Raw genomic sequence first — 23494 nt, 5'->3', positions numbered from 1 at the left:
AGCTGTTTATGGACAAAGGCTTTTGCTGTAAAATGCCACCAAAAAATTGTCATGAAAATGCTACAAGAACAGCTAAACTTTATATAGGGTTAATTAGAATCCCTTTAATTGATGGCAGCTTTGTACTGACTGCTATTTTAAATTAGTTATGTACTTGGCTAATTCTGAACACAACGACGCCTCCACAATTATAAGAGGGTATTCAGACTTATGCAACTATACTTATTTATTTATTATTTATTTTACATTTGTTATTTTTATATTCCTCCTCAAATCGATTTCAGTTTGTTTCTCAATGCATTTCTACAGATTATGAGTGACGTTAAGGCTGTGTGCCCACGATGTGGATTTAATGCGTTTCCGTGGCGCTATTTCCGCTGCGAAAACGCATTAAAAACGCTTGTTAAGTTGTCTGCCATGTTTCCCAATGATAATCCGCATGTGCTGTGCACATGCTGTGGAAATTTCGGCTGCGGATTATCATTGCGGAAAAATCCGCAGCACAACCATTTCTTGTGCGTAATCGCGGCAAAATCGCCGCCATTGACTTGCATTGGACCGCAAAACATCCGCATGTATACATGTATGCATGCGGATGTTATGCGTTTCAATGCACGGAAGGTACCCGGGTCTGGAGAAGACGAGACTCTCATCCGACCCATGTACCATTAGTAAAAAAAGAATTAGAACATAAAAAATAAAAAAAAAACATTATACTTACCTCTAAGGGGGCCCCCGGTCTCCTCTCCGGTGGCGTCCTCTGTCCTCGGCGTGCCGCGGTGTTCTGAAAGGACCTGCAGGATAGTAGGTGGAAAAAGTTCTGAAATGAATCCCTCTTGGCATAATTTTCTTACAAGAGAAAACCTGGCACTGACACTGATGCACCCTAAGCCTGCAGGACAGCTTGAATCCGGACTATTGTTGCAACCTTTCATCAGTTTTTCTCTGCCATCCATGTCCAGGTAGATTAGCTACAGTGCCATGGGTTGTAAACTTCTGGATTAAAGTGGGATGTAAAAGTTTTGGCACCCCTGGTCAAAATTACTGTCATTGTGAACAGCTAAGCAAGTTGTATTTTGTATTTTAGGCAAAAATTATATTGTCATTTTTTATATTTTAAAAATTACAAAAAGGAAAATTGGACAATGCAAAAGTTTGGGCACCCTTGGAGATTTGTTTGCTCAGATAACTTTGACCAAGGTTTCAGACCTTAATTAGAGTATGGTTATGGCTTGTTCACTATCATCGTTAGGAAAGGCCAGGTGATGCAAATTTCCAGCTTATAAAAACCCAGCCTCCTCTAACCTTGTGCCAAAAAACAGCAGCCCTGGGTTCTTCTAAGCAGCTGCCCAGCACTCCGAAAATGAAAATGGTGGAGGCCCACAAAGCAGGAGATGGCTATAAGAAGATAGTAAAGAGTTATCAAGTTGCCCTTTCCACAGTTCAAAATGTATTTAAGAAATGACAGTTAACAGGAACAGAGGAGGTCAAGATAAGGTCTGGAAAACCAAGCAAAATTTCAGTGAGAGCTGCTCATAGGATTGCTAGAGAGGCAAATCAGAAACCCGACTTGACTGTAAAAGACCTTCAGAAAGATTTACCTGACTCTGAAATTGTGGTACATTGTCCTACTGTTCAGAGAATCTTGCACAAATATGGCCTTCATGGAAGAGTCATCAGAAGAAAACCTCTCCTGCATCCTCACCATAAAACTCAGCGTCAGAAGTATGCAAAAAAACATCTAAACAAACCTGATGCATTTTGGAAACAAGTCCTGTGGACAAATGTGGTTAAAATAGAATTCTTTGGCCACAATGATCAAAGGTATGCTTGGAGAAAAAACGGCACAGAATTTCAGGAAAAGAACATCTCGCCAACCATTAGGCATGGGGGTGGATCAATCATGCTTTGGGGTTGCGTTGCAGCCAATGGCACGGGAACATTTCACGGGTAGAGGGAAGAATGGATTCAATGAAATTTCAACTAATTCTTGATGCAAACATAACACCATCTGTAAAAAAGCTGAAGTTGAAAAGAGAATGGCCTCTACAAATGGATAATGATCCTAAACACACGTCAAAATCCACAATAGTCTACCTCAAAAGCCGCAAGCTGAAGGTTTTACAATGGCCCTCACAGTCCCTTGATCTGAACATCATAGAAAATCTGTGACTAGACATCAAAACAGCAGAGCATGCAAGATGACCCAGGAATCTCAGAGAACTGGAAGAATTTTCCAAGGAAGAATGGATGAAAATCCCTCAAACAAGAATTGAAAGACTCTTGTCTGACTACAAAAAGTGTATACAAGCTGTGATACTTGCTAAAGGGGGAGCTACTATTTACTAACCATGGAGGGTGCATGATCATTTGCATCGACACGTTTTCCTTTTTGTAATTTTTAAAATGTATAAAATGAAAATATATATATATTTGTTTGCCTCAAATACAAAGGAAATGTGTCATTTTTAACTTTTGGCCTTAGAGATCATTACATCTTCAACTTGCTTAACTGTTCACAGTAACAGTAATTTTGACAAGGGGTGCCCAAACTTTTACATGTCACTGTATATATATATATATATATATATATATATATATATATATATATGTATAATATATATAGTACAGACCAAAAGTTTGAACACACCTTCTCATTTAAAGATTTTTCTGTATTTTCATGACTTTGAAAATTGTACATTCACATTGAAGGCATCAAAACTATGAATTAACACATGTGGAATTATATACTTAACAAAAAAGTGTAAAACAACTGAAAATATGTCTTATATTCTAGGTTCTTCAAAGTAGCCACCTTTTGCTTTGATGACTTCTTTGCACACTCTTGGCATTCTCTTGATGAGCTTCAAGAGGTAGTCACCGGAAATGTTTTTCACTTCACAGGTGTGCCCTGTCAGGTTTAATAAGTGGGATTTTTTGCCTTATAAATGGGATTGGGACCATCAGTTGTGTTGTGCAGAAGTCAGGTGGATACACAGCTGATAGTCCTCCTGAATAGACTGTTAGAATTTGTATTATGGCAAGAAAAAAGCAGCTAAGTAAAGAAAAACGAGTGGCCATCATTACTTTAAGAAATGAAGGTCAGTCAGTCCAAAAAATTTGGCAAACTTTGAATGTGTCCCCAAGTGCAGTTGCAAAAACCATTAAGCGCTACAAAGAAACTGGCTCACATGAGGACTGCCCCAGGAAAGGAAGACCAAGAGTCACCTCTGCTTCTGAGGATAAGTTTATCCGAGTCACAAGCCTCAGAAATCGCAGGTTAACAGCAGCTCAGATTAGAGACCAGGTCAATGCCACACAGAGTTCAAGCAGCAGACACATCTCTACAACAACTGTTAAGAGGAGACTTTGTGCAGCAGGCCTTCATGGTAAAATAGCTGCTAGGAAACCACTGCTAAGGACAGGCAACAAGCAGAAGAGACTTGTTTGGGCTAAAGAACAAAAGGAATGGACATTAGACCAGTGGAAATCTGTGCTTTGGTCTGTTGAGTCCAAATTTGAGATCTTTGGTTCCAACCACCGTGTCTTTGTGCGACGCAGAAAAGGTGAACGGATGGACTCTACATGCCTGGTTCCCTCCATGAAGCATGGAGGAGGAGGTGTGATGGTGTGGGGGTGCTTTGCTGGTGACACTGTTGGGGATTTATTCAAAATTGAAGGCATACTGAACCAGCATGGCTACCACAGCATCTTGCAGCGGCATGCTATTACATCCGGTTTGCGTTTAGTTGGACCATCATTTATTTTTCAACAGGACAATGACCCCAAACACACCTCCAGGCTGTGTAAGGGCTATTTGACCAAGAGGGAGAGTGATGGGGTGCTACGCCAGATGACCTGACCTCCACAGTCACCAGACCTGAACCCAATCGAGATGGTTTGGGGTGAGCTGGACCGCAGAGTGAAGGCAAAAGGGCCAACAAGTGCTAAGCATCTCTGGGAACTCCTTCAAGATAATTGGAAGACCATTTTCGGTGACTACCTCTTGAAGCTCATCAAGAGAATGCCAAGAGTGTGCAAAGCAGTCATCAAAGCAAAAGGTGGCTACTTTGAAGAACCTAGAATATAAGACATATTTTCAGTTGTTTCACACTTTTTTGTTAAGTATATAATTCCACATGTGTTAATTCATAGTTTTGATGCCTTCAGTGTGAATGTACAATTTTCAAAGTCATGAAAATACAGAAAAATCTTTAAATGAGGTGTGTCCAAACTTTTTGTCTGTACTGTATATATATACACAGGTGCATCTCACTAAATTAGAATATCATCAAAAAGTTAATTTATTTCCGTTCTTCAATACAAAAAGTGAAACTCATATATTGTATAGAATCATTACAAACAGAGTGATCTATTTCAAGTATTTATTTCTGTTAATGTTGATGATTATGGCTTACAGCCAATGAAAACACAAAAGTCATTTTCTTAGTAAATTAGAATAATTAACAAAAAACACCTGCAAAGGATTCCCACGCATTCAAAAAGGCCCCTTAGTCTGTTTCAGTAGGCTCCACAATCATGGGGAAGACTGTTGACTTGACAGATGTCCAGAAGGCAGTCATTGGCAAACTAAGTGAATGCAAAGTAAATTTTGCATTTCATTTGGAAATCAAGGTCCCAGAGTCTGGAGGAAGAGTGGAGAGGCCACAATCCAAGCTGCTTGAGGTCTAGTGTGAAGTTTCCACAATCATTGATGGTTTGGGGAGCCATGTCATCTGCTGGTTTAGGTCCATTGTGTTTTATCAAAACCAAAGTCAGCGCAGCCGTCTACCATGAAATTTTAGAGCACTTCATGCTTCCCCCTCTGCCGACAAGCTTTTTGGAGATGGAAATTTCATTCTCCAGTAGGACTTGGCACCTGTCCACACTGCCAAAAGTACCAATACCTGGTTTAAAAACAACAGTATCACTGTGCTTGATTGGCCAGCAAACTCTTCTGACCTTAACCCCATAGAGAATATATGGGGTATTGTCAAGAAGAAGATGAGAGACGAGCTGAAAGCTGATTTCAAAGCAACCTGGGCTTCCATAACACCTCAGCAGTGCCACAGGCTGATCGCCTCCATGCCATTGATGCAGTAATTGATGCAAAACGAGCCCCGACCAAGTATTGAGGGCATTTACTGAACATACATTTCAGTAGGCCAATATTTCAGATTTTAAAAACATTTTTTCAAGCTGTTGTTATAAAGTATTCTAATTTACTGAGATAATGACTTTTGTGTTTTCATTGGCTGTAAGCCATAATCATCAACAGAAATAAACACTTGAAATAGATCACTCTGTAATCACTCTATATATGAGTTTCACTTTTTGTATTGAAGAACTGAAATAAATTAACTTTTGGATGATATTCTAATTTAGTGTGCTGCATATACACATATATATAGTATATATGGAGTGTCTGAACCCCTCATATGTAATATGGGGAGTAAAGTGACATGAAATCACTTAGCAATACACTACATTTTGAGGCAGGAATGGCAATTCCCCAAAACTGGAAATATTTTTCAGATTTTTACATTGTATTAATGCAGTTTGGAACCACTGTTGTAGTTTTCATACAGTAATAGTCATTACTTATTAAGTCTCATAAATAGTATATTCCAAACTTTCTAGCCATTGCATTTTGATCAGCCATACTCTACACCCATGAGCTATACATTTCCCATTTGTGCTTTTCCAGAGATTCCTTCACACCATGTTTCTTTAGGAACGCACTGCAGAAGCTGGTTATCTGTGAGGCTCTGGTGACATCTAGATGTTCCCAAAGATCACTTAGTCAATGGTGTTCTCTAAATGGCAGGTGGATATATAAATATAGACTAAAAGAGAGCAAGATTAGCAGCTGCAGGCTGTTTTCCTGCCATGGAACAGTCTGTGATGTAACACATAGAGTTTATGTTGGCACAAACAGGCTGCAAGTGAAAAAGACTCCCTTCCCTGCTGTACTCATCAGGCTTGTCTCCAGGGACTCTTCACTGCTTCTTGAGAAGACACCATTACAGCAGCAAGCAGCTGGGACTGTACCAATTGTGATCTTCACAATCCTTCATCAGACACGCTCATTGAGGACATATATCAGGTTGGTCACCATACCCATGAATATTTTAAGAACTTGCATACTATCTTACCTAGTCACTTACCAGGAAATACTACTTGTACTTCTTGAACGTTATACTCATTCTATATTCTTTTATTATTATCTGTTACATATTTATATGACTCAATTAGTGGCGCCAATCTATTTTATACTACTCAGCATTACTAAATCTACCAGTAGCATACCTTATCCAAGGACAAAGCTGTTATGTCATTTGATGGGGCTTTATGGAAGAACGTAGGTGAGTTTTAGGCTCTCGAACATGTACAATAACTCAGTATAATTTCCCAAATGTATCTTGAACATAATTTAAACTACAGCTATAATAAATGTACTTCACGCTAATGTTAAGACCAAACACATTGGTCTATGGTAAAAGGTAGATAATAATTTCCTTGTTAAACTATAACCTTCAAGGGGTCAGTATGACCTTTCTGCAGTAGGGACATTTTTTTCAATCGCAATTTAATATCTGTAATACAACAGCCAAACAAATCAAGTAGAACTTGTAGGTGGACAAAAGATGAGAAGAAATCATAGGTATATGAGGTGACAAGATAAATGTTCACTGTTCTTTAGTCAGTTGTCACTACTAGTTTATTCATAGTTTCCATTATCGCATTATATATTTTAACATTGTACTGTATGGAGGACTATGGGGAGCGCATTGTACTGTATGGAGCACTATGGGGAGCGCATTGTACTGTATGGAGCACTATGGGGAGGGCATTGTACTATATGGAGGACTATGAAGAGCGCATTATACTATATGAAGGACTATGGGGAGCACATTATACTATATGGAGGACTATGGAGAGCATATTATACTGTATGGAGGACTATGGGGAGTGCATTATACTATATGGGGGACTATGGAGCGCGCATTATACTAAATAGAGGACTATGGACAGCACATTATACTATATGGAGAACTATAGGGTGCATTATACAATATGAAGATCTATAGGGTACATTATACTATATGGGGGTCTATGGGGAGTGCATTATACTATATGGAGGACTATGGGCAGTGCATTGTACTATATAGTGAACTTTGGGGTGCATTATACTGTATAGAAAACTATGGGGAGTGCATTATACTGTTTGGACAACTATGCAGGATGCGTTATACGGTATGGAGGACTGTGGAGGGTGCGTTTTACTGTATGGAGGACTATAAGGATGCATTATACTATATGGAGGACTATGGGGAGTGTATTATACTCTATGGAGGACTATGGAGGGTGCATTATACTCTATGGAGGACTATGGAGGGTGCACTATACTCTGTGGAGGACTATGGAGGGTGCATTATACTCTGTGGAGGACTATAGAGGGTGCATTATACTGTATGGAGGATTATAGGGTGCATTATACTATATGGAGGACTATGGGAAGTGAATTATACGGTATGGAGGACTATGGAGGGTGCATTATACTCTATGGAGGACTGTGGAGGTGCATTATACTATATAAAGTTGAAACCAGAAGTTTACATACACTAAATAAAAAGACACATATGCATGTTTTTCTCAATATCTGATATGAAATCAGAATAAACCTTTCCCATTTTAGGTCAATTAGAATTACCATAATTTTTAATATTTGCCAAATGCCAGAATAATGAGAGAGAGAATGTTTTAAGGCATTTTTATTACTTACAGCAAAGTCAAAAGTTACATACATTTCATTAGCATTTGGTACCATTGCCCTTAAAGTGAATGACTTGGGTCAAACGTTTGGGATATCCTTCCACAAGCTTCTCACAATAGTTGGTCGGAATTTGGGCCCATTCCTCCTGACAAAACTGGTGTAACTGATCCAGGTTTGTAGGTCGCCTTGCTCACACCTGCCTTTTCAGCTTTGCCCATAAATTTTCAATAGGATTGAGATCAGGGCTTTGTGATGGCCACTCCAAAACATTGACTTTGTTATCCTGAAGCCACTTTGTTATCATTTTGGCAGTATGCTTCAGGTCATTGTCCATTTGGAAGATCCATTTTCGTCCAAGCTTTAACTTCCTGGCTGATGTCTTGAGATGTTGCTTCAGTATTGCCACATAATCTTCTTTTCTCATGATGCCATCTATTTTGTGAAGTGCACCAGTCCCTCCTGCAGCAAAACAACCCTACAACGTAATGCTGTCACCCCCGCGTTTCACAGTTGGGATGGTGTTTTAGGCTTCCAAGCTTCTACCTTTTTCCTCCAAATATAACAATGGTCATTAAGCCCAAAAAGTTCAATTTTAGTTTTATCAGACCACAGGACATGTCTCCAAAATGTAAGGTCTTTGTTCCTGCATGCATTTACAAACTTTAATATGGCTTTTTTCTTTTTCTTTTTGAGTAATGGCTTCTTCCTCGCAGAGTGGCCTTTCAGCCCATGTTGATACAGTACTTGTTTGATTGTGGATATTGACACAATCTTACCTGCTTCCGCCATCATCTTCACAAGGTCTTTTGATTTTGTCCTTGGGTTGATATGCATATGTCGGACCAGAGCACGTTCATCTCTGGGACACAGAACCCGTCTCCTTCCTGAGCTGTATGATGGCTGGACATTCCCATCTTGTTTGTACTTGCGTATAATTGTTTGTACAGATGAACGAGGCACATTCAGGTATCTTGAAATTGTACCCAAGGATATGCCAAACTTGTGCAAGTCCACAATTCCCTTCCTGATATCTTGGCTGATTTCTTTAGACTTTCCCATAATGCTACACAAAGAAACAGCGTGTTTCAGGTGTGCATGAAAATACATCCACATGTGTGTCTATAATTAACTCAGATGTTGCCAAAAAAACTATCAGAAGTTTCAAAACACATGACATCATCATATGGGCAGTCCAGAATTGTTTAAAGGCATAGTAATCTTAGTGTATGTAAACTTTTGACTTTGCAGTAAGTAATAAAAATGCCTTGAAACATTCTCTCACTCTCATTCTGGCATTTGGAAAATATTAAAAATTGTGGTAATCCTAATTGACCTAAAACGGGAAAGGTTTATTCTGATTTCATGTCAGATATTGAGAAAAACATGCATATGTGTCTTTTTAAATAGTGTATGTAAACTTCTGGTTTCAACTGTATAGGACTACAGAGAGTGCATTATACTATATGGAGGACTATGGGGAGTGCATTATACTATATGAAGGACTATGGGTAGTGCATTATACTAAATGGAGGACTATGGACTGCGCATTATACTATACGGAGGACTATGTAGTGCATTATTCTATATGGAGATCTATGGGGTGCATTATACTATATGGAGGACTATGGGGAGTGCATTATACTATATGAAGGACTATGAACAGTGCATAATACTATATGGAGAACTATGGGGGGTGCATTATACTGTATGGAGGACTATGGGGTGCCTTATACTGTATGGAAGACTATGGGGAATGCATTATACTGTATGGAGGGTGCATTATATGGTATGGAGGACAATGGAGGGTGCATTATACTGTATGGAGGACTTTGGTAGGTGCATTATACTGTTTGGAAGACTATGGAGGGTGCATTATACTATATGGAGGACTATGGGTATTGCATTATACTATATGAAGAACTGTGAGGGTGCATTATACTGTATGGAGGAATATGAGGTGCATTATGCTGTATGGAGGACTATATGGAGGGCATTATACTATATGGAGGACTATGAGAAGCACATTCTACTATATAGAGGACTTCAGAGGGAGCATTATACTGTATGAAAGACTATAGAGGGTGCATTATACTGTATGAAGAACTATGGGGGTTCATTATACTATATAGAGGACTATGGGGAGTGCATTATACTATTTGGAGGGCTATGGGGAGTGTATTATACTATGTGGAATGGCTATGGGGAGTGCATTATAGTATATGGAGGACTTTGGGGTGCATTATAATATATATAGGGAGGACTATGGGGAGTGCATTTTACTGTATGAAGGACGATTGAGGGTGCATTATACTATATGGAGGACTATGGAAAGTACATTATACTGTATGGAGGACTATGGGGAGTGCATTATACTATATGGAGGACTATTTGAGTACTACTCTTCAAGGAGGTATACATAGGATTTATGGGACAAAAGAAATAAGAGGGTGATAATACCATTTGGAAACATAATTTTAAGATACTTACAGTGTATATATATATAAGAATTATGTAATATCACCCCATATCCCATACACCAATTATAAACCATGTGCTATAATATATTTATGTGTATTGACATTTTTTGATATTTGTGTTTAGAGGTGGCAGTTTACAAAATACTGCATTAGAGATAATGTTGTTTGCCCCTGTCGTCACTTTATTCACCAGTGACCAAATTTTGAAACATCACTATGTGTATTTAATGTAGTGAAATAAAAGTTTGTAATTTTTATTGAACTTTTCTGGACTCCTTTTTCTCTTGTTTTGAATTATATAATGGAGTGGCCTAGTTAAGGGTACATGTTTTTCAACATGTTAATCTGGCATTATTTAAAAATTATATGGAGGACTGTGTTGTGCAGTATTCTATATGGAGGATTATGGGGTGCAGTATACAATATGGAGGACTATTATACTATATGGGGGCTATTATAATATTTGGAGGTCTATGTGGGGGCCATTATAATACTGTATTTAGAGGGCAATATAGGGGCATTATAATATTTGGAGCCCTATGTGGGAGCCATCATAATATTTAGAGGGCAATATGGGGGGCATTATAGTATTTGGAGTGGTATATGGGAGCCATTATAATATTTGGAGCACTATGTGGGAGCCATTATAATATTTAGAGGGCAATATGAGGGGCATTATAGTATTTGGAGTGGTATGTGGGAGCCATTATAATATGTGGGAGCTTTTATACTTTATGGATGCCTATGTGGGGGCCATTATACTGTATGCAAGCAGTTATAAAGTGTGATCGTTTGTGTGGGGCCCATTATACTGTGTGGAGGGCTGTGTGGGGGCCATTATACTGTTGGGAGGGCTAGTGGGGGCAATTATACAGTGTGGTGAGGAGGTGTGGGGCCATTATACTGTATGTAGGCCCATTATACTGCATTCGAGGGCTGTATGGGGGTCACAATTGGGGGATCATACTGTGTTGGGGTAACCATACTTTTCCAGGGAAGTTAAGGTGGGATACAGTAGGGTCATCATACTATGCATGTGGAGGGTACTGTGGAGGAATTCACAGTGATGGTATCATACTCTGTTTGTGGGGCACTTTGGTTGGCATCATACTTTATGGTTGCATTGAATGGGAAATCTAGAGCTTCAGTAGACGGAAAATTACTTTGTAAAGGCTGCAAAGTTGTGAGATATGCTCCTCTGTGACCCTGTCAAATATTATTTTATTTTTTTTTGGAGGGGGGCCAAGTAGAAGTTCTGCTATCGGGCCCCACGATTTCTATGTAAACCCCTGAGTAGAGTCATAGTCCTTTTAATGCAATATTGTCATTAAAAGAGTTACAGTATACAAGGATCCCATTAGCAATTCTGTGTGTATATTACGGAATGTTTCTTGTTAAAATTTAACCATTTTGCTTTTTTGTGGTGGGATCAGTGCCAAAGTTTGAAAAATTACTCATTTTTTTGGCTCAGATGTACAGCTTAACAACACGTAGAAGGGAATCAAGGGATCTGTCATCTCAAAGTGACTGTATAAACTAAACACATATACCTGTGTGATAGCCCCCACACAACCCCCACACAGTATGATTGAGCCCACACCACCCTCCACATTATATAATGGCCCACACACAGTATAATGACCCCCTCTAGTCCTCCAAACAGTATAATGCCCCCCTCCTTATAGCCTTCCAAACAGTATAATGGCTACCCCACATAGCCCTCAAAACAGTATAATAGCCCCTCACATAGCTCTCCGAACAGCATAATGGTGTCTACATAGCCCGCCAAACAGTGTCATGGCCCCACATAGCCCTCTACACAGCATCATGGCCCCCACATAGCCCTACGAACAGTATAATGGCACCCACATAGCCCTCCAAACAGTATAATTGGCCCCCATATGGGCCTCCAAGCAGTATAATTGGCCCCCTACATAGCCCACCAAACTGTATAATTGGCCCCCACATAGGCCTCCACACAGCATAATGACCCCCACACAGCCCTCCAAACAGTATAATAACCCCCTCCACTGCCCGACAAACAGTATAATGGCCACCACATCATACAAATAGTATAATGGCCCCCACAATATACTCATTATGCACAATATACTCATACTCACATCTCCCCTTCCCTCGCTGCTCTGGTCTCAGCAGCGCGTGGTCTGAAGCTCTGCACAGCTGAAGTGATGTAGTGACGTCATTGCACCCTCTGCGTTGAGACGTCAGAACTCAAATGCAAAAATGATGGAGGAGGAAGCGGACGACTCCCTGTTCTATTATTGCTTTCAACTGTGTCTGTATCTAGGAGGCAGATACACTTGAAAGTGTGATGCCGGTCGGGGTGAGGGCCTAGAGCTGACGTTAGCACCAGGCCCCCCTGACTCTGTCCCCATAGCGGCCACATGATCTACCTTTGTCAGGGATTCCCACAGTGAAGACACCGGGGAGATCATGAATTATCTCACTGTGCCGTCACTATGTCATGGATTTCGTTCGGAATCGCGAGCACACGATCCACACTACTCACTTCTTAGGTATCGGCAAGCGACCAGTGAGCGTATGGCGTCACAACTCTAGATTCCAACGCATGGAATATGTGTTTATGCCCAACGTACGGTCACTGTCAGCTTCACGATAGCCCAATTATTATTATTCTCTGCCACCGTCCAGATTTGAAATATAATACAGGCCTGGGCGGACGCCTGAGTTCTGGTAGCGTATATAGCTTCGGGGGAGGGAACGATTACAGGACAAAAGAAACAGAACTATTAAATTTCAGATTTACTCCAAAAGGGAGGCAGTGTTTAGGAAAAATATGCAAGATTTTACAAAGGAGACATACAATACATAAGCAGTTACACAAAATGATAAGGATTATAGAAGACTTACTCTATACAGTTCGCAGGGACGAATCAGCATAGGTGAAGGAGGGGCTCCCCGATTTGATTTGAACGTTATCGAACGTGACTCGTTGCTTATAGTATCTATACCCCCTGCCAATGAGTACTGCTCCAACCTCAGCAAACTGTTTTATGCTTAAGGGAGAGACCTGTCCACACCCCTTTGTGCCGACATCACAGGGGCTGGGGCTCCACCCTTCATGTTTGTATTAAAAATCTTTTTTTTGGGATAAGTTATTGCTGGCTGATCCCAGAAGCCCTAAAGTGGTACCATATTTTCGATTATGATTTTACCTTCATTTAGAGACCACACATGATATAGTTGCAGTCTGCTATTTTGCTACTTTTACGCCACAGCTCCCTGGTTTGGCTTACAGCAATGAGAAAATATGCATATCGCTCCTTGGCTGTCCCTGCCACTAAAGATATAGGTCCCATTATCAGAATTATGGAACTTACAATATTTCATATTCCGTATCGGTGCCGGCGAGACTATACCTATAGACTATAAGCTTCAACAGTTATACCTAAATTACTGCAAGCCTGCGTCTAATCACCCCCTGCTTCTGCCAGGGAGAAAGACCCTCGCATTTTAATTAGGCTGTAGTTTTACAAGTCTCTTCTACTGTAGGTGATAATTTGCAGAGAGACAGATGCTGGACTGTCAGCTCTCCTGTGACAAATGGGGAATAAGGGAGGGGTGAGGGGGCCTTCAGGGGAAGAAAGAAGGAATATATTCAATATTTCTCTGACAACCTCTATTAGCGGTATGCCACTGGTCTTGATCCAGGATCCACTATAGTAAGATGCGCCAAATTCCTTAGGAGGCAGTTTTCTGACATAAAGTGCTTGACGAATTTTCCCCATAGTCTTTCCTCTGAGTCTCCACATTAATTCCAGCTACAATATGCCTACAACAATTCCACCAACTGCACAGAAGCTCTTCTTTGCATTATTTCTGCATAACTGTATTGTTTCTTAACTGTTATAACAAAGTCAATTCTATTTTTCAGGAGGAAAGTAACTAGAAGATGACTGTCACCTACTCCAGTAAAGTGGCAAATGCCACATTTTTTGGGTTTCATCGACTGCTGCTTAAGTGGAGAGGTAGCATTTACAAGTTGCTCTACAGAGAATTCCTTCTCTTCATCAGTTTATATACAACACTGAGTGTTATATACAGGTATACATTGCTTCTTTCTTACAATTACATGTGTACTGTACACATTGTATATGTGTATGCATATTATTTAACCGGAATGAAATTTGCATTGTACTGAAAGAACCTTTTATCGAAATTTGTCCACCAATGTCATTTGCATGGTATTGTAGACAAGACACTACATGCCAATAGCCTTAATTCCTGCATAGAATAATTATCAAAAAGGATTATATTTCATTGTTATACACAAATATTAAAGTTTTAGTCATGTATGTGGCCTATACAGTCATGGCTGAAAGTGTTGGCACCCTTGAAATTGTTCTAGAAAATTCTTGCAATTATACATGTTTTGTTATACACACGTCTATTTCCTTTGTGTGTAATGGAACAACACAAAAAAAAATCGAAAAAAAGGCAAATTGGACATAATTTCACACAAAACCCCAAAAATGGTAAAATGGTCCGAAAAAATTGTTGGCACCCTCAACTTAAAATTTGGTTGCACATCATTAGGAAAAAAATAACTGCAATCAATTGCTTTCTATAACCATCAACTAGCTTCTTACACCTCTCAACTGGAATTTTGGACCACTCTTGTTTTGCAAACTGCTCCAGGTCTCTTATTTTTGAAAGGTGCCTTCTCCGAACAGCAATTTTAAGATCTTACCACAGGTGTTCAATGAGATTTAGATCAGGACTCACAGCACTCCAGCGCTTTGTTTCCATCCATTTCTTCTTGAAGTATGTTTGGGGTCATTGTCCTGCTGGTGTCAGGATTTCTGTTGCCCTTCTACAGTTTGACCACTAGTGGCCGCTATTGTTCACTTTAATATTGTGCTGCAATTTCACTCCTTACCACTGGAGGCTGCTGTTGTGTTCTGCAATTGCCCTTTACTAAGATGGCAGATTCTGAATCTATGGAATCTATCTTGTTTCCTGTTTGGGCCTACTTAAATCTGCATCATTGCTTCAGTATTGTGTTTAGCTGTTAGCCTAGTTTCAGTCCCCAGCTCTTGAATATTCTTACCCAGACTGTTTTATTCATCTACGGATTGTTTCCTACAAACTCCTTGCTATCTCCAAAAACTTTTACTATCGCTTGCTGCTCCTGCTTGTGCTCCTTCGGCCGCTGGTTTCCAGCAGTACTACACTAGTATCGTAACAGCTGGAAGATCCATGACCTAGGACGCAAACCGAGCTTTCTGACACTGGGCACAACATTGTGACCCAAAATCCTTTGGTAATCTTCAGATTTTATGATGCCTTGCACACAGTCAAGAAACCCAGTGCCAAAGTCAGGAAAACAACCCCAAAACATCTTTGAACCTCCATCATATTCAACTGTAGGTACTGTGCTCTTTTTTCTGTAGGTCTCATTCTGTTCTCGGTGAACGATTGAATGATGTGCTTTACCAAAAAACTCTGTTTTGATCTCATCTGTCCACAAGACGCTTTCTCAGAAGGATCTTGGCTTACTCATGTACATTTTGGCAAACTGTCTAGCTTTTTTATGTCTCTATTAGATGGTGGCCCGATTCTAACGCATCGGGTATTCTAGAATATGTATGCGGCCGACCGGGCGCAATCAGCAGAGCGTTGTTTAAATTTGGCGCCAAAATCGCTGATTGGTCGAGGCCGGCAACCAATCAGCAAAGCGGTGTTTAAATTTGGCGGCCATATCGCTGATTGGTCGCGGCAGGCGACCGCGACCAATCAGCAAAGCAGTGTTTAAATTTGGCGACAATATCGCTGATTGGTCGCGGCCGCGACTAATCAGCAAAGCGGTGTTTAAATTTGGCCACAATATCGCTGATTGGTCGCGGCCGGCAGCCGCGATCAATCAGCGACAGCTGTTACTGAGGACCGGAGAGCGTGTTTAAATTTGGCGCCAAAATCGCTGATTGGTCGAGGCCGGCGACCAATCAGCAAAGCGGTGTTTAAATTTGGCGGCCATATCGCTGATTGGTCGCGGCAGGCGACCGCGACCAATCAGCAAAGCAGTGTTTAAATTTGGCGACAATATCGCTGATTGGTCGCGGCCGCGACTAATCAGCAAAGCGGTGTTTAAATTTGGCCACAATATCGCTGATTGGTCGCGGCCGGCAGCCGCGATCAATCAGCGACAGCTGTTACTGAGGACCGGAGTGCGTGTTTAAATTTGGCACCAAAATCGCTGACTGGCGCGAGTCGTATTAGTGAGGACCGGGGAGCGGCGCTGCCTGTGTGGGTACTTCCACTGCGAGCAGTCGGGAGATGACCGGCTGCTCACAGCAGAAGTATCCCGACCGGCGGCGCCGCTCCCCGGTCCTCCCTTCACACTTGCCGTCGGGAGATCAGCGGCCCTAGCCGCTGATCTCCCGACGGTACCCGCCTGGAGGTCAGCGGTGTTTAAATTTGGCGTCAATAATGCTGATTGTTCGCGACCGGCGGCCGCGACCAATCAGCGAATCGTATTAGTGAGGACCGGGGAGCGGCGCTGCCTGTGCGGGTACTTCCATCCGGAGGTACTTTCATCCGGAGATGACCGGCTGCTCGCAGCAGAAGTATTCCGACCGGCGGCGCCGCTTCCCGGTTCTCCCTTCACACTTGCCGTCGGGAGATCAGCGGCCCTAGGCGGTAGCCGCATGGAGGGCAGCAGCGCCGCCGGTCGGGGTCCTTCTGCTGCGAGCAACCGGGAGATGACCGGCTAGCGCCGGTCATCTCCCGGCTGCATCGCCGCTGACCTCCGTGCAGCAGATGAGCAGCTAACGGCCGCCATCTTTTTCTGAAATCCCGCATCGCTGATTGGCCGCGGCCGGACCAATCAGCGACGAGGGATTTCCTGAACAGACAGACAGACGGGATAAGATGATTATATATATTAGATGTCAGCAATGGGGTCCTCTTGGGTCTCCTGCCATAACGTTTCATTTCTTTCAAATGTGGACGGATAGTTTGTGCTGACACAGATGCACCATGAGAGCTTGAATTTCTTTGGAACTTGATTGGGGCTACTTATCCACCATTCGGACTATCCTGTGTTGCAACCTTTCATCAATTTTTCTCTGCCGTTCACATCCAGGGAGGTTAGCAACAGTGTCATGGGTTGTAAACTTCTTGATTATGTTGCGCACCGTGGACAACGGAACATCAAGATCTCTGGAAATGAACTTGTAACCTTGAGATTGTTGATATTTTTCAATAATTTTGGTTCTCAGGTCCTCAGACAGTTCTCTTCTTTCTGTTCTCCATGCTTAGTGTGGTCTACACAGACACACAATGCAAATATTGAGTCAACTTCTCTCCTTTTTATCTGGTTTCAGGTGTGATTTTCATATTGCTGACACCTGTTACTTTCCACAGGTGTGTTTGAATGAGCATAACATGCTTGAAACAAGGTTGTTTACCCACTATTTTGGAAAGGTGCCAACAATTTTGTCTGGCCCATTTTTGAGGTTTTGTGTGAAATTATATTCAATGTCAAAACATAGCCAAGCGTGTCTGAAATATTCATCATAATGAACACCACAAAAGTAGCATAAATAATGAAGAAAATGTACTCCAGTCCTGAAAGATGCTCCAATGAATTTGGCTCATCATACTCCAGCAGACCCTGCATTAAGACTAGTCTTGATGAGTCGGCCCCTATTAGTATAGTGTTAAGTGTTTTTTTTTTTTTAATATATATACATTGCAATTACACATTTCCATAAAAGGCCAGGGTATACACTGCAGTTTGGTACAGCCTTTTTTTTTGCATTGGATACTAAACCTTGGAGGGAGGACACATGCAGTTAGATTGGATTTGGGCCTGCCAGAGAAAGTGACTCTGACACCATCATTGCATCCATACACAAAAATTACTAATGTCTGATTTTTCAATAGCATCGTTAATGTTGTTTTTATAATTACTTAGGAGAACACATGATTAGTAAGGTCAAATAGATTATTTCATAATAATCTCATAAGAAATGGTTCCTAGTGGCAAGTTTAGCTGCAAAGTCAGCTCCAAAACAAGTTATCTTCTACTGGATCATTCTTTCCCGTCGCTGGATGATCCTTCTAGTACTTTGGCCAGTCTATCATGGCATATGGCCAAAGGAAAGTGCCTTTTCATTAATTTAAAACACCCCAGGTCTAATTAAGGCATATTTAAAACTGCTCTTTGTGAACCAGGTCATAGAGTAATTTTATATACTGTAGGTATCACTACTTCTCCATAATGCCATGCTGCAGAGAGCATTGTATTACAGGAGCTTAGGTAAGCCATTAGAGATGTGCCCATCAAAACCTGTTGTCCGATTCACATAGCCAATTGTAAATTCAGTGTTGGATAGGTATATACTGTATATTATATACAATATATATTATGTATATATTGTGACAAAGTCACTGGCAAAGTGTTGGAGGGGATGTACGTATGTTTCACTGAGGCTATTAGCTTCAGTGATTTGAATCCCAGAAGTTTTGCTCCAGCACACTAAGTGTTGGAAGGGGTTAAGCAGCCATTTAAAAGGCCTGGGTTTTTGTGAACAACCATAGAGCGGGTGGGAGGTCGTTCACCATATCTCCACCCTAGGGTGTGGTCGGGGGTTTAAATAGATGGCCTGCTGAGGCATTCAGTGTTTAGTATGTCTGGAGAGGCTAACTCCAGAGAGGTGGTGTTGTGCTAACCTGAACCGTTTGCTAAACCCTGAGCCGGCGGATCCGCGCTACCACAAGGACTGTGATTTGTGTTGCCACTTTGTTTTGTTTTTCCTCTTTTGCCCAAAGGGCCTTGTTTACTTTGATGGACTCTATGTTGGTTTATGCCGCACTCTAATAACCCAACCAGAAATTTAAAGAGATAGCGTTCCTGTGTCTACCTCCGTGTGCAGCTTAGTGAGCTGATCTACCACAGGTGGTGGGGAATGCAGACAACGTTCCAGGAACACGTGTAGCAGCTGTGGACGAACCGCATGTCCTGGGTAAAGGTGACCATAAGCCAGGAAACGACAGACAGCATGGAGGACCTGATTAAACACCTTGTGCTAGCCCAGCAGGAGACAAATCAGCTGCTTATGCAACAGATCCACCAACAGCAACAGCAAAAAGAACAGCCCCGACAACAGCAGGAGCAGATGGAATTGCTCACAGAGGTGGTTTGTGGGAGGCTGGTAGCCCCTTCCCCAACTCCAGGTGATGAATGCTATGTCCGGAAGGCGGTAAGACGAGCCATGCAGAAAATGACCCCACGTGATCTTGTTGAGGCATTTTTGACTGTGCTCGACAGGGTAGCAGAGCGGTTAAAGCTGCCGCCGGAACAGTGGGCGGAGGTGCTGACCCCCTGTGTGACTGACGAGCCTCAAAGGGCTTATTATGATCTGGTTTTACAAGATTTCCAGGAATATTTAAAGTTAAAAACTGAGGTACTGGCACGTTCAGGGGTGACTATGTCTGTCCGAGCTCAAAGGATCCACCACTGGGCATATTGCGGTGATAAACCCCCTCATTCCCAAATGTTCGATCTCCTGCATCTGGTACAGAAGTGGTTGCAGCCGGAGTCCTCCACCCCAGCCCAGATGGTAAAACGGGTCGTGATAGACAGGTTTATCCACTCCCTCCCCAGGACGGTGCAGACTTGGGTTGCCCAGGGGGACTCCCGAAATGCAAACAACCTGGTTGGCCTAGTAGAAAGGTAACCGGTGGTTGAGATGTCCCTAAGTAAGCCAGGCGGTGCTGCATCCCCATACTGGGGTATCCAGAAGGAGCCCGAACCTCTACAGAGGGATAGTAGAGCCACAACTGGGAGAAGTCCAAGGTCCCAAGGGGTTTCTGAGGGGTTGCCAAAGGCCGCTGGGAAAGACATGATCTGCTGGAGGTGTCACTGTCCTGGACACATAGAAGTCCATTGTCCTATGTCCTCCAAATAAATGGACTGCAGCATAGAGAGGCGGTGCTCATACTATGCCTATCCCGCCAGCAGCGTGGACTATCTGCCCGGTGAGGGGCTGCAGGCATGTCCCTTGACCAAAAATGGAGTATTAGTGTTGGGACTTCTTGGCTAAGGAAGTTTGGTGTTTTCTTTTGTAAGGGCCACACTCTCCCACCAGGTGATCCCAGAGAAACATGTGGGCGTCCTCTGTATCCATGGGATGCCAAGGATTACCCCATCGTCTGAGTGACTATAAAAACAAGTCGTGGTACTGAGTCCCATGAAGTAGGGATAGTGAGACATTTGTTACACCCAGTGATAATCGGCTTTGGGCTGTTCTGGGACTTGTGGGGAAAGGCGGGGTGCCCACTAAATCAGACCAGAGCCAGTTCATCCGTGAAGAATCCCCATTGCAGTCAGAGGCGGATGAGTTCCCCCTGTGTGTCCTTGCTGGCGACGAAGAAGACGAGACAGTGAACCATGAGAATGAGATTCCTCTATTGTGGGTTCCTGGGGGAATTTTGGTACTGCACAAATGCAGGATCTTAAATTGAAAGATTCATTTGGCAATGTGACTGTAATAAATGGGGGCTGACACCAGGGTCCCATATTTCACCTTAAATGAGGAGCTGCTTTATCGGGTCACTAGACCAAGAGGTGAAGTGATAGAGCAGTTGTTGGTGCCGGATCCCTATAGACGTAGGGTATAAGATTTGGCCTATTTGCATGTTTTGGGTGGGCATCTGGAAGTAGACAAAAAACTCAAGAGCGGGTCCTGCAGAGGTTCTACTTTCCTGGATGTCACCAAGACTTTGTTAATTTCTGTCAATCCTTCCGCAGCCCCCTAGTGCCATTGCCCATTATAGAGGTACTATTTGACCAGATTGCCATGGACCTTGTCGGGCCCCTGGTTAAGTCTGCCAGGGGGCACCAGTACATCCTAGTGGTGATGGAGTACGCAACACGGTACCTGGAGGAGTATAGCAAGAGAGCTAGTCATAGAATCATAGAATCATAGAATGGTAGAGTTGGAAGGGACCTCCTGGGTCATCTGGTCCAACCCCCTGCTCAAAGCAGGATTCACTAAATCATCTCAGACAGATGTCTGTCCAGCCTCTGTTTGAAGACGTCCATTGAAGGGGAACTCACCACCTCTCGTGGCAGCCTGTTCCACTCATTAATCACCCTAACTGTCAAAAAGTTTTTTCTAATATCTAATCTGTGTCTCCTCCCATTTAGTTTCATCCCATTGCTTCTAGTCTTTCCTTGTGAAAATGAGAATAAAGATGATCCTTCTACAATGTGACAGCCCTTGACATATTTGTAGACAGCTATTAAGTCTCCTCTCAGTCTTCTTTTTTGCAAGCTAAACATTCCCAAATCCTGCAACCGTTCCTCATAGGACATGGTTTGCAGACCAGTCACCATTCTGGTCGCTCTTCTCTGAACTTGCTCCAGTTTGTCGATGTCTTTTTTAAAATGTGGTGCCCAAAACTGTACACAGTATTCCAGATGAGGTCTGACCAAAGAGGAGTAAAGACCGATAATGACTTCACGTGATCTAGACTGTATGCTTCTGTTAATACATCCCAGAATTGTATTTGCCTTTTTTGCTGCTGCATCACACTGTTGACTCATGTTCAGTCTATGATCTATTAGTATACCTAAGTCTTTTTCACATGTACTGTTGCTTAGCTCTATTCCTCCCATTCTGTATATGCTTTTTTCATTTTTATTGCCCAGATGTAGTACTTTGCATTTTTCCCTGTTAAAAAACATTCTGTTGGTTGCTGCCCACTGCTCCAGTTTATTTAGGTCTTTTTGAATCCTCTCTCTCTCTTCTCTAGTATTAGCTATCCCTCCTAGCTTTGTGTCATCAGCAAATTTAATCAGTTTACCCTCAATTCCTTCATCTAAATCATTGATGAAGATGTTGAACAATACAGGTCCCAGGACAGAGCCCTGTGGTACCCCACTTGAGACATTCATCCAGCTGGATGTGAAGCCATTTACAACCACCCTTTGAGTCCGATCACTAAGCCAGTTATGAATCCACCTAACAGTTGCCTGGTCCATTGCATACTTGGTCATTTTTTCAATAAGGATGGTGTGAGATACTTTGTCAAATGCTTTGCTGAAGTCAAGATATACTATATCTACAGCATTTCCCTGATCCACCCAGTCAGTGATTCTGTCATAGAAGGAAATTAAGTTAGTCTGACTTGTTAGTTACAAACCCATGCTGACTCTGGTTAATCACTTCATTCTTATCCAGGTACTTACATACATGTTGTTTAATAATTTGTTCAAAGATCTTTCCTGGTATAGAAGTCAGACTCACCGGCCTATAGTTCCCTGGGTCCAACTTCTTCCCCTTTTTGAAGATAGGAACAACATTTGCTCTTCTCCAGTCTTCTGGGACTTCTCCTGTTCTCCAAAAATTTTCAAAGATTATGGAGAGTGGTTCTAAAATTTCTTCTACGATCTCCTTCAGTACTCTGGGGTGTAATTCATCTGGACCTGGAGACTTGAACTCATTTATGTTAGCTAAATATTCCTTCACAATCTTTCTGTTTACAGATAACTTGGATTCTTCTATTCCTTTAAAAGGACAGTGAAGATCAGTTGATGTTACATTTTCTTTCTGAGAGAAAACAGATGCAAAATAGGAATTAAAAAGTTCGGCCTTCTCAACATCCTCTCTTACCATTTCTCCATTTTCATCCTGTAAAAATCCTATAGCATCTTTGACTTTTCTTTTACTTTTGACATACCCCCAAAATCCTTTTTTATTGCTTTTGACATCTCTTGCAAGCCTTAATTCATTGTCAGCTTTAGCTAACCTGATACGTGCCCTACAGGATCTGCAGACTGCATTATAATCTTCTTTAGATATGCCTCCCTCTTTCCATTTAATAAACATTTCTTTCTTTCTTTTTAGCATGTGTTTAAGTTCTGTGTTCATCCATCCTGGTTTCCTTAAATGCTTCCCATTCTTCCTACTTTTCGGGATTGTTAACGATTGTGCTTTGAGAATCTCATTTTTAAAAATTTCCCATCCTTCCTGGACATTTTTGTCCTTAAGGACATCCAGCCATTGGATCCCTCCTATTCTCTTTCTGAGTCTCTTAAAATCTGCCTTTCTAAAATCTAACCTTGAAGTTTGAGTCTTCACATGTCTTCCTCCTCTAGTTATCCAAAATTCTATAATAGCATGATCGCTGCCTCCTAGGGTCCCAGCCACCTTTACCTCCTCAACCATTTCCTCCCTGTTTATAAGGA

At 41.9% G+C, this 23494-nt stretch overlaps 1 protein-coding gene across 1 annotated transcript in view; it reads left to right on the top strand.

Moving 5' to 3' along the window:
• The first annotated feature begins 5890 nt into the window (after nt 1–5890).
• Nucleotides 5891–23494, top strand: part of BEST3 (bestrophin 3) — a 134155-nt gene continuing 116551 nt past the window's right edge. Inside the window, exons 1-2 of the mRNA XM_073650696.1 lie at nt 5891–6106; nt 14171–14340. Of these exons, the coding sequence (XP_073506797.1) occupies nt 14189–14340 (152 nt within the window). The 5' untranslated portion in view covers nt 5891–6106; nt 14171–14188. The remainder of the gene's footprint in view (nt 6107–14170; nt 14341–23494) is intronic.

Source organism: Phyllobates terribilis, unplaced genomic scaffold (assembly GCF_046119375.1).
Source record: "Phyllobates terribilis strain yellow unplaced genomic scaffold, ASM4611937v1 Scaffold_11__3_contigs__length_659146591, whole genome shotgun sequence".
Taxonomy (NCBI): Eukaryota; Metazoa; Chordata; class Amphibia; order Anura; family Dendrobatidae; genus Phyllobates; species Phyllobates terribilis.
Note: the sequence above shows the minus strand (reverse complement) of the source record. Positions and strands in the feature narration are given on the sequence as shown.